The following is a 12400-nucleotide window of genomic DNA, read 5'->3' on the forward strand; positions in this document are numbered from 1 at the left end:
ACAAGAAAAACCCCAAAACAGATCTAGGTTTTAAAAATCATAGCTTATATTGTTTGTGCATGTTTGCTTATGGTTGTGTGTGGGGTTTTTTTGTCTGTCTTTTTTTAGGGAGACAATAATCTACTGAAACAACAGCTTAAAGATCTTCAGAATCAGCTAAACCATGCGGTTGGTAACTTAATTCATCCAGAGGAGGTCTTAGCTTGTATAAACGAACTCAAGCAAAACCTTCAGACAGGAGTTGGAGAAATTAAGTGAGTAAAATAAAAGTACAAACAGTGTTACATTTGTGCATGTGAGAGTGGTAAATACATGAGAGCAGAAAGGTACATGTGCTGCATCCTACTGAGTGCCACCTGGGACAGGTCAGACATAAACTTGAGCACCCTGTGGTTGTTAAGAGAACATTACCCAAGCTCAGTAATTATATTACTGAGGGAAATATGCAGTCCTCTTGGGTTTCACTGCAAGGGACAGAGCAAACTTTTTCCCCCTCTTTAGCCCTAGCAACAAAGAATGGTAATAAACAAAGACAGAATGGTATAAATAGAGCCAGGATGGAGGTCTGTCTGTACTGTCTAACATGTTCAGTGCTGCACCTGAGTACATTTACATTGGATGTTTTAAACTTGTACTATTGTGTTAGGCTTCATTATTTCAGTGTCTGGTATCACAATTTAAAATCAATATTTTTCTGTCTTAGAACCTGGATTGTTTCTCTTTCAGGTGTCAGAATTCAGCTGATGTTTTAGGGAAAAGCCTTGCAAATCTACAGAAAGAATTTAATGACATCCTTGCTGATGCTCAGAGGGAAAAAGAGAAAGCATGGGCTAGACAGAGACGATTGCAGGAAGACATGGTATCCCAGCAGGAAAAACTGGAAGAGGTACAGGAGAAATATAGACAGGCACGTATCAAAACAACAAAAGCAAGAGTAAGACAATTTCAGCTTAGTCTAAAAAATGTAACTTGCAGCTGAAGGATCAAGTTTCACTAGAGATACAGCTTTGCTACCCTCCATCTTCCAGAAGAGTGTAATTTTACTAAAGGTAGACGAATTGAATACACTTGCTTGTCAGAAACGCATTGATGACTTGCGTCAGAGCACGCTGCTGTTACTTGTGATTAGAACAGGAATACTAACCATTATTAGAGCTTGATTTTCCTTTTGTGCGCAAATGTATGTCATGTAGTAATTGTCACTATTAAAAAAACTCCATAAGCAGGCAAAAGCTTGTGAAGAGGAAAAACAAATAATTGGCCACTTCTGTGCTATGTACACTGTGAAATTCTGGTTAAAGTAGTGAAATACATCAGCTATTCTTGCTTTCTTTTGATAAGTGTTAAATTGGATATTTGACAGGACACATGCTCCTTTGCAGCCTTTTGTTGGCTTTTATTGTATAAAGCTTGCAAAAAATATTGCTTGTAGGAGAAGGATTTAATGTGCTAATGTGCATTAAAACTTCTGCAAGCAATCATTTTAGCTGTATGACAGAGACCCCCACTTTTTGGTGTTCATGTTGGAGTCTGAATTATTTAATTTTTTTAAATTATTATTAATAGTCCTCATGATTTTTGCCTGATTATGTGGCGAGTTAGAATTTAGACTCAATGATATGTCTCATGAGCAAAAAATAGTTTAATTACAGGTAGAAAAATATAACCACTAACCTCCTCGAAAGATCACTACACATACCACTACCAATATAACTTGGGCACTTTTAAAATCTAATAGTTACAGTGGCAAAGCAGTTATTTTTCATTTCTCTTCTGGTACAAAGTATACTGGTAACTGCACTTCCCCAAAGTTGTTTCTTTAAATCACTAAAATAGGGTGGCTTTTGCTTGAAAAAAAATATATTTCTGGCTACTCATTTTAACTTATTTCACTTATAGGTTAAAGCTGAAAACAGGCAGAGTAAGAACAAGGTCCATCAGTTAGAGAATGAAATTCAACGTTTACATGAAAAAATAAAGAGCATGGAAGAAATTCAGGGCCTTGCTGATCAACAGCTCCAAGAGGCAGATGAAGAGAAAGACACTATTCTTGCACAACTAGAAGATTTAGAGAAAAGGGTAGGAATGAGTAGGGACAAGTCCATGCGCTATGTGTACTCACGAAAAGAAGATTCAAAAACTTCTGAATTGTTTTGCTTTCTAACATTGATCAAATACAGGAAGGAACACAGAGGTTATATTCAACATCTTTCTTTTCCTTAAATTTTATTGGTTGTCCTTGCTTTAGTGGTTTTTTTTTTTCTGTTACTTCTGTGCATACAATACAAAATGGGATATGTATGGGGAAAAAAGTCATACCAACAGAAAGCCTTTTTTCCATGCTGCTTTTTACTTAAAACTTATAAAGCCTATTATTTTCCTGGTTTCAGAAAAAAATAGAAGATGCCAGGGCACAAATGCAATTTGTCAGTCTAGATAAAGAACTGAAGGAATTAAAGAGAGCAATCATCACTTCAGATAAAATGGCAGCTACAGAACTCTCCATTGCTAAAAATCAGCTAAAGGCGCTTCATGGGACTGTTCTCAGAATTAATCAGGAGCGAGCTGAGGTAAATCAACATTGAGAATTAATTGCTTGCGTATAAGTAGTGCTTTCTAATGCCATCATAATGGGAGCAGTCGTGGTGTTGTCTTTTAAATTCAGCTTCAAAGCTTTTATTCTGAATTGTCCTGCTGCACAGGAGCTCTTGCTTCAGACAGTGTCTCATCTTGAAATATAGTAGGTAAATGCTTGCTGTGTGTTAGAAGGTGAGGGAGGGGCAAGTTTAATCGCTTATTAACTGAAAGTCAGACAATAGATAATACATTGTTACGTAAGATAGAAAAGGAAAAGAAGGGACTATGGAACTTTGTTCTTACACTTTGAGTTTTTAAAATTGGGAACCATTTTTGACTACATATTAACATCACCTCTGTAGAAATACTGTAAAGTTAAAGGAGAAACATTATTTTACATAAAGCTTGCAGTTTCTGGAATTCCAGAACAGACAAGTGCAGATGTTTTGTACTAGTCAGCTTTTCACAAAGCTGCATGAGACAGCTGCAAGCTTGTAAAGTATTCTTGCAAACTAAAGCTCCAACTAAAATTTCAATTTCAGGAGATTGAGGAAGCTGAAGAGTTCTGTGCTGAGGCAGCTCGTGCAGCCCGGGATCTTGCCAGAGCAGAAGCAGAAATAGAATTGTTACAACAGCTCCTCAAAGAGAAGGAAGAACGGGTAGGTTGCAGTGATGTTTGCTCTATGTTGTATCAGGACGATAAAATACTTGGGTATAGTTGTTCACTGAGTTTCTGAAAATGCCATATTTAGAGGTGTCTGCCCTGCCCTTTTTCCTCAAGTTTTCCCAATTCACAATGTTCTTCCCTCCCGATATCTGCCAAAGAACAAAATTAAAACCTCACTGGCTCAGGTAGCTGACTTTTAAGTAAAACTTATCACCTGTTCACTTAAGTGCCTTTACATGACTATGTCTGTAAGCCTTGGTCTTATGAGGGGATAGGAAGAACAATTTTGTTGCATCCAAGTAGTACATGCGTTTTCCTGATTGAGCATTTTTGTAGGGACGGATGAGCAGGCTTGAAAAAGTTTTAGCACAATCTAATTTAAACTGAAGTGCTTTGCTTTGATTTAAACTTACATTTTAAATAGTTTCAGCATGAAATGGAGAAAGCTGGCGAGAAGACTTTTGCATCAAGCTCTCAGAAGTTTGAAATTGATAAATTAAATGAAGCTATGGAACAACAAAAAGCAGAAATTGAGCGTTTAAGGTGGTTGTTGGATAACATTGGGACAGGTAATTTATCTTTTCTCTCCATTTCTTCTGGATAAGCATGGATGCGGAAGACTTTACTTTCTTCTCCATATATCTCGCTGTTTGATCTGAGAAGCTGTTCAGAGCTCTGGAAGTTTATTCTAGGGGAATAAACTGCTCAGGATACCTTCCTGTGCAGTTCTTATACAGGATACATTCAGTCCTTAAATCACTGTGCTTCAGTGGATTCTCTGTATCTATGTATATGAAGCAAAAAGCAAGACAAAGTGCAGTTATGTGAAATGTATGGGTCTTTGCTTCTTCAAATATGAAGAATGGAGGATATGGATGGTTAAGGACCAGCAGTGGCACTAGCACTTCTAGGTTTCTACCTTTGCCAGTTGCTGTGCCATGTGACCTTTGGAAATGTAGTTAAGTTTTTCCTCAGTTTGAAAATCAGAATGATAGTGTATTTAGTTTTCATTGGTTTGTATTAACAACACTTTTACAACTATTTAGAAAACACTAGTTGTGCTATGCATTCAGTTTGTACTGCTGTAGAACAATGTCAAAGGCCTATATATAATGAAAAATGAGCATCAGTTACCTGTATATGAACTTGTATTTCTACAATCTTAACACGACAAACTTGCAAGGACCAGTGTATGTCTACATCATGATATAATGTTTAGTTTATTTCCCCTGGCAATTAATTTTTTTAATATTGTTTCAGGTTAACAGGATAACAATGAGGGAAAAGCTGAATGCAGTATTTATGACTTAATTCTTTGCCTTATATACACCTATAAAACTGTGATTAATTTACAGGTAACAAAGATGAAATTGACAACTTACAAGATGAAATTGCAGCACTCAAAAATGTGCTTTCATACCAGAATGATTACATTACCAGTATAGCAGATCCATGGAAAAGAAGGGGATACTGGTACTACATGCCATCGTCACAGGTCAGAAAAAAAGATCCTATTATGTGGAAAGCCATTTGATGTGGGAAAGTCCATTATAAACTACTTAGGTCTGGGAGAGACTTAAGAAAAAGTGTTGGCTGGCATATAAGAGAAATACTGAAACAAGACATAGACAAACATTCCCTGATAAAGACTATTACTCTGTAGTGATAGGAATCTAGTCTACGTAAAATTTGGAGACAATTATTCAAAATGCAGTACTGTAAATTTATTTAGGTGAAGGCTAAAAGGGGACATTACAGACAAACATTTCTTGCAAAACAGCATTTGTCTCAATTTAAGAGAAATACTGTTAAAACAGATGTAGTGCTTGCTTTTGAAAGCAGCATGATGTTTGGAAGGGAGAGAAAGCAGAGTATGTATACCCTGTTCTTGAAAAACCAGTGCTTTAGAATGTCTACAACAAATAATTTATTTTATGTGATTTGTTATTTCTAGATTAACACATACTGTTTTTTTTTTTCTTTAGGCTTCAACTCCTGCTTCCCGTAGCACAAAAGATTCTGGAGTTTGTTTACTGTGTTCTGGCACGTCCCAACCCAGAAGAGGGTGTGGTCAGGACAGACAGAGCAGGAAGGAAGACTTGCCCAGTCAAGGAGGATGTTGGGTTTATTCACCAGTCAGAACTAGGTTGTGCAAAACAGAGTCTGGTAAAGGTAAGTCAGTCTCACGGTCTCAGAATGTTTAGGACCATACTAAAGATGGACTTGCTTAGAGTTCACAGACAATTTTTTTCGATGTGCACAAGTGAATTATAAATGTTCATTACTGTTGAACTCATAATTTGGTTTAAGTAGCATTTATTACACTTTTGTACACTACATAGAATTTAAAATGTGCATTTGAAGAGTATCTTTTACTGAAAAAGTGATTAAAAATAACCTTTTGTTTTGGTTTGGTTTTTTTGGTAAAGATGGAAGAGCGAAAGACGATAGTGAAGGAAACGAAGAAACTCATGTTCCCAAAGACCTGCCCTTTGTACCACCACCTGGTACAGTTATTTACACAGTCCTTCCAGATGGTGCCCCTGTACCTCAGGGAACTGTGGTTTATGGCCCTCCTCCTGCAGCAGCAAGTGGAGGTTCAATTGCTCCTGGATCTGTTATCTATGGCCCACCTCCTGTGGGAGCCCAGGTTGTTTATGGCCCTCTTCCTCCAAACTTCACCGTCCCACTCATTCCTGTTGGAGTGCTTCACTGCAATGTGCCTGAACATCATGATTTGGTAAGATACAGAGCTGTGAGCTGCAGGTTTAACCACAGCCGACTGACTTATGAATGGATTAGGAAGATCTTTTGACCTATGCTTTCTCAAAAAAAAATTCAAAAAACCAAAACCTCATTTTCACAGATTAGATTGGTCTAGTTTTTTTTTTAAAAAATAACAAAGTCCTTGCTAGAAAGGTTCTGGACCTGAGAAAGCTTGCTGATAAGAATGTTCTACCTTCAGTGCTAGTAGCCTGGTCTTTGCTATCTGTAGCTGCTCCTGTGTCTCAGGAGGACTGAAGTAGGAAATAGGTCTTGGATTTTGTTGTTCTATTTCCTGTATGTAGGAGAGTGAAGTCTCAAGGCTAGAAGACACCGTGTATTATTTAAAGTCTCGGAAATACAAAGATAAATGGTCAGAGGCAGCTGAGCATAAATGTAAAAAAGAGGTGGAAAAATTGCGTCAAAACGTTGAAGAACTTCTGCATGAAAGAGAGGAGTTGGAACATGAAGTAGCAGAGCTACGACGAGCAGCTCAAAAACATAACAAACACAAGTAAGAATATTGCACTAGAATGCCTTTGAAGTAAGCGTGTGGAAATACCTAAATATTTTTCTAATAAAAATCAATTTTGACTCATTTACAATTAATGTAAATGGACTAGAACTTCAGGAGGCTCCGGGCCTCTGGCATTTTGTATTTTAATTCCCTGTCTTTCTTCCTGATCTTTTAGGGCCTTTATTCAAGGGTATACTGACAACCTTATTGTGGATTTGCAGTTAGAAGAGTCTCTTAAACATCATGAAGATATTGCAGATGAAATCGAATGTATAGAGAAGACTCTTCTGAAACGACGAGCAGAGCTTAGAGAGGCAGATAGGCTACTTTCAGAAGCTGAAGTGGAACTTGAGAGCACACGGGGGAAAGTAAGTAAAGCTGTAACTCTTAAGTGCAGAAGGATTTGCATGTTGCATTAAGACAGTTTTAAGCAGAGGATTTTTGTTTGTCTAAGCAGTTCATTTTCACTTTGATAACCTGAAGCCTCTTAAAATGCTTCTATATGAAAATAGAAGTCGTGGGAAACCTGTGCTAAAAGGAAATGTTTCAGTCCTTGCCAAAGAGGAGGAATCTTTTCTGCTCTGGACAAGAGAGGGGGAAAAAATTCTACTTCATGGTATAGAGAGGGAGAAAGCTCAGGTGGAATACTCAGGCCAGGAGGAGGTCATCTTTAGACAGCTAACCTGCAGGTTCGGGATGTGGAAAGCATAAGATGGGAATGTATTGTCTCAGTAATCTTCAATTTTTGCTCTAGACTAAAGAGACTATTCAAAAGTACAATCATGCCAAACAGCATTTGTCCCGTACTGAAACTGAGGGAAAGGAGCTAGAGCGAAGGGCTCGGGAAATGGCCATTAAACTTGTGAAAGCAGATCAGCAGTTAAGGTACACTTTTTTTTTGTGAATTTTTATCAAATGGGGATGAGGAGAAAAACAAGATTCTTTCAGATATGAAGATAGTGCTTTTGGAGGGGGAGAGCTGTTCAAATGTTAATATGAAAAGGCATAAATGCTTCTTCAGGTTATTACAGGCAGATACAAGGGACGTAGAACAGTATAAGAGGGAACAAGAAGGTGTTTTGAAGGAAATCAACAAAATGGTGGCTGCAAGAGACTCTGAGTTCCAGTCATTAAACCAGAAGATAGAAATGCTAACTGAAAGGTAATTATTTTTAATTTACTATAGACTGTATTAGATAAAATAAAGATATCATTCTCCAGTAAGTTACTGCCTAAGGTATTCTTGTTTCTTCTGAGTCATGTTTTTATCCTCATTGTCAGTCTTCAGAAGCTTCAAGGAGATATTCAAATTGCAGAAGGTAATGAAGAACATCACCTCCAAATCCTTAGAGAAGCAGAAAGCCTTCTTCAAGGCAAGAAAACTGAACTGGAAAGACTGAAGGATCAGGTAAGGCTTATCTTATTAACTCTGGATGATCCATTTTGTTGGTTTTGATGTAACTGAAAGCTGAGAAGAGTCTCAAGTTCTGAACTGCCTTGTCTGCAGAATTTAGTTCTTAAGTTTATTTTAATATTAGTGGTTTGAATTGTCCTTGGTTTGTCTCATGATAAGTATGATCCCAATCTCACTGGCATTTCTGCATAACAAACGTTACTGCAGAGTTCTCTATGACAGTCCTTATTGCATTTCAGAATAAGAAACTTAACTCTCTGAGGTACAGGACTGCACAGCCCAGAGCAGAACTTAGTCTTTAGTGTTGGCTTTATTATACAGGTTTAGCAAATGAAGCTTATTGCTCTGATGGGATCCTTACACGTTATGCAATTCAACTAAGTCTTTGGCAGGGAACAGTGTACTGCACTTGTTCTTGTGCATGTGTGTAGCTACAAAAATAAAAAAGCCTTCAGATGCTTCTTCTGTTAAACTTCTACATTGTAGATTACTGCTCAGCAACAAGAGCTTTTGTTTCTGGAGCAACATTTAAATCAAAGAAAAGAAGAGCTCCGTGTCCTTCAAGACTGTATTTCTCAAAAGAAAGGTCACCTCAAAGAAGCTCTTCGAGGTGGAGAGGCTGAAGCAAATGAGAAACTACGCCAAATAAGAGTAACTTTTCCAAATGAGTTTTCAATTCATTGTATCTCTGAAGAACAGTAAAAAGAACCGAAGTATCAAAAACTTCCCATAAAGTTTCCACAAAAACAGTTTTGCTTTCTATGACCTCCCAAAACTCATGGAAAAATAGAACAAGCAAGTTTACAGTTTCGTGTGACTAAGAGCTTGGTCCAGATGCACAAATAAGAAGTAGAACTCCTGAGGTCCAGCAATACTAACAGAATTGGTCCCTTGAGAACTAAATTATATTAAATAGAAGTCTCTGAATGACTTACTGTTGCTGAGACAAGCAGCTGCTAAAGCAAATCAGGCTGATCAGTGTGTGTAAAACACAAAGCTGGCCTAAGTCAGCTGCCTGTCTCCATCTCCATTTACTTAGAAAGGATTCTATACTTCCTTTCTTCCTGAAATAAAAACAAAGTATCAAGGTTAGCTACATTTTGTGGGGGCTTTTTGTCTGACTTTCTGTTTTAAGGCTAACCTGTTGTTCACTTGAATGACAGTGTTACGGTGAGAGTTGTAGATCAGAATCTTTGCAAGACTACTACTATAAATTGGCAACAAGCAAGACAAACAATTGACAGCAAGCAACCTAAATATTACATATTTCTTGTTTGTTTACATCATTAACTGTAACTATGAACTCTGGAATTAAATTGACCAGAACATTGTTGACAGACTTCTTAAATTTTATAAATATTTAGAACTCCTATTTAAAGGAAAACTTTATTTAAAATAGCAAATAATGTCATTCCTTGTAACACTGATATATTTCCACAGGAAATAAAACTACTTCTGGAAGAGCTTAACATTGAGAGGAAAGAACTGGATGTCCAGATTAATGAGAAAAGAGCACAGCTTTTGTTCATAAAGAAGGATATTGGAAAAGAGGAAGAAAACCTTCAAGAAATACTTGGGCAAATTACCAGGCATAAGATAGGTGTGTCTTTGGCTTTACTTGATACTATTTTGTGCAGATTGGAAATAAATAACTCTGAGCTCTTAGTTGTACATCGCTGCAGTCTTCTGTTCCTCACTCCTTTAAAAGAATTGGGAATGACTGCAGAGAAAGAGTTCCCTGTAATTCTTGTAGTTTATACAGAGCTGACAGATAACCTCTGCTTAATTTGAGGCAATGCTTTATGCTGCTTTGTATTTGCGATGGGAGTTTTTCGTGCCAGAGAGAGTTGTGAACAAATCTGTTGTCAGGACTGATCAGTTAAGTTCACACTTGAGCACTATGTGGTTAGGAGACATTAGCTAATTGTGCCACATTTGTAGAAGAAGAATTAAACATGGGGATGTGCAGGGAAGTGGAGGAATCTCTTTCCAAGGAGTTACATCCCTCAGATTGTGGTAAGTATAAGCAGCGGCAGTTTGCAACTTTTGTAGTTTTTCTGAAATACTTTGTTTATTGGTCAGATACTCTGTCCTAGAATAACTCCCTAGAGGGCAGGAAGAGCAGGAGACCTAGGGACCAGCAACTTGCTGGTAGAACAGCATAATACCTGGTAGGTCTGACACAGCAATTGAGAACATGAAGAGTTTTTACAGGGATGATATCAGTATAGTGTCTCAATTTTTCCTTGGTGCCTTTTTCTGCAAATAGAATGCATTTGATGTGCTATTTCTTTCACCTTGCTAGAACTGAAACATGTTCTGGAAATGCTGGAGCTTGAGAATAATGAACTTCAAGCTTTGAAACTACAACATGACCAAAAGGTTGACGAGCTCGAAAAAACTCAGGTTACAATTCTAGAAGTAAGTATTTCTTCTGTAGCTAATACAGTAACTGGAAGAAGAGATCTGCATATTCTGTAGTTCTGTTAAGATCTGGGTAACAGAGTCCCTACGCTTTTAAATCAAATCAGTTTCTAGTCTGATTTCAGCTTATGACAGAAAAGTCTTAAGTCTGCTTACGCCCTTTAAAATTATGGGATTTTTTTTTTTTGGTGCATATGAGGGAGAGAGGGTAAAAAGACAGAAGGCTCTTCTGTGGCTGTAGAACGATGAATACTGACTGTTTTCTTAGCATTAGCTTCTGGAGTCTTTACATGGATTCTATCTGTGTCCTCACTTGCCAAGAGTAAGCATGGAAGACAGTTTACTAACTCGGCTGGATTATTTACCATTAAAAAGGTGTTTTAGCTCAGCTAGTCTCTTCTTTTGACAAACACAGACAGACATTCAACTTTGCTACCAGTGGGCAGAGAGACCAACAGCATCACTTTGGCAGTCTCATAGTAGTTACAGGATTATTAGGTCAGAGCCCGGGATAGCCCTCCTTTAGTCAGTAGTGCAATTCCATAAAATCCAAAATGTCTTTGCTAAGGGAGCATTTATAAGCATATATAAACAGATAGTACCTGCTGCTTACTTTTAAAAGACTACCTCTTCTCTTTGCACTCTTTCTGTGAAGGACAGGGAAAAGAAGGGAGTAGTTGATATGTGTGGTACCTTTCTATTACCATGCTTAAAATGGTCACCTTACTGCATTACCTAAGCATCTTGCAGCTCTTAAAGTGGTCATTCTCTCAAAATGCCTGTGATGAAGGGATGTGCTACTCTTATGGAGGGAGGAAAAATGGTGGTTGAACTATGATGAAACAAAGAATTGCACCCCTGTCTTCCAGTCCTTTTGCTCATATTCATCATAAACTTCATCATAAATGCACTCAAATTAATCTTGTGCTTTTAAGCAGTTATCCCTGTTACAATGCAGTAGTTACAGAGGGCACTCTAGCCTGCATATGATCTCTGTGAATGAAAGGTTTTTAAACTGCTGCAGCTAAAGATGTTAATAACTTGTTCTGCTTCTTGACCACATAAATGTGTTGTTCATAATGCACTCTTTTGTAGGAGAAGTTAAAATTGGAGAATATTCAGAGATTATTTCAGTGTCAGCAAGGGGAAGTAGATTGGCAGGAACAACTACTTGAGAAAGACCGTCGGGAAAATGAACATCTGGTTTCTCAAATGCGCACTCTGCAAAATAATATTGAGTCTCTGAATAAAGAAAAGGGAAAGCTTGAAGACGACTGTCGCAGTTTGGAAAAGAAGTTGTCACAAACCAGAAGGTGGGGGGGAATATTTTTTCTGCAAAGGTCAGAAGTGATGGGAAGTGCCTTGAATGTCTGTTTATCATAACTAAAAATACAGCTATAACTTTGAGGTGCCCAATTATACAGAATATGCAGTGTCTTGTCCTCTGGAGGTTTTATTTTAAACATGTCTACAGCAGACTTACAGAAAATATTCAGCAGTGGAGCTGATGAACACAACAGCATTTGTTATGTCATGGCAATACAATGAGAAATGTTAGGAAAAGCAAAATGTTAAGTCTTGGAACAGGACAGCTGTCTTGCTGTCACGACTACTAGGTAGCATCCCCTTGAGCTGAGAGAACTTTTATTGAAATGCAGCTGTCTTTTAGTCCTCACCAAGTACTTCCAACAAACCAAGAATATGTTTTCACATTTTGCAGAGACTTAACTGCTGCTGAAGATAGCAGCAGAACTGCATTGTCCAATGTAGAAAAAATGGAATTGGATGTTAAAAACCTGCAGCAGGAGGTAGAGCTACTGAACAAACAAAAAAAATCACTGAATGGAGACATTATTGTTGTACAGAAGGATCTTCAAGGTAAAGATCAATTTTTGGTTTTAAACTGTAATGTATTTTAGGAGAAATTGTGTTAAAAGACACGCTATAACGGTAGTGTATGATACTAAATATCCAACATGCTCAAATATCTACAGGCAGAAAGTATTTAATGTGTTGAAAAGATGGAAAGCTTAGAAAC

General features: G+C 37.6%; 1 protein-coding gene across 11 annotated transcripts in view; it reads left to right on the top strand.

The window, feature by feature from the left end:
- CNTRL (centriolin) overlaps positions 1–12400 on the top strand; it is a 35897-nt gene that overhangs the window by 16865 nt on the left and 6632 nt on the right. For 9 of the 11 annotated variants that reach the window (XM_049833353.1, XM_049833356.1, XM_049833344.1 and 6 more), the window contains 19 exons: positions 109–254; positions 727–907; positions 1900–2079; positions 2391–2570; positions 3120–3236; positions 3669–3813; positions 4600–4739; positions 5230–5416; positions 5674–5984; positions 6313–6521; positions 6700–6892; positions 7279–7409; positions 7546–7686; positions 7806–7932; positions 8425–8589; positions 9379–9538; positions 10244–10359; positions 11458–11675; positions 12083–12240. In XM_049833353.1, coding sequence (XP_049689310.1) covers positions 109–254; positions 727–907; positions 1900–2079; positions 2391–2570; positions 3120–3236; positions 3669–3813; positions 4600–4739; positions 5230–5416; positions 5674–5984; positions 6313–6521; positions 6700–6892; positions 7279–7409; positions 7546–7686; positions 7806–7932; positions 8425–8589; positions 9379–9538; positions 10244–10359; positions 11458–11675; positions 12083–12240 — 3205 coding nt within the window. Of the gene's footprint in view, positions 1–108; positions 255–726; positions 908–1899; positions 2080–2390; positions 2571–3119; positions 3237–3668; positions 3814–4599; positions 4740–5229; positions 5417–5673; positions 5985–6312; positions 6522–6699; positions 6893–7278; positions 7410–7545; positions 7687–7805; positions 7933–8424; positions 8590–9378; positions 9539–10243; positions 10360–11457; positions 11676–12082; positions 12241–12400 lie in introns of those variants that run through there. The other 2 variants (XM_049833348.1, XM_049833355.1) reach the window with 2 other exon arrangements.

Source organism: Accipiter gentilis, chromosome 29 (genome assembly GCF_929443795.1).
Source record: "Accipiter gentilis chromosome 29, bAccGen1.1, whole genome shotgun sequence".
NCBI lineage: Eukaryota > Metazoa > Chordata > Aves > Accipitriformes > Accipitridae > Astur > Astur gentilis.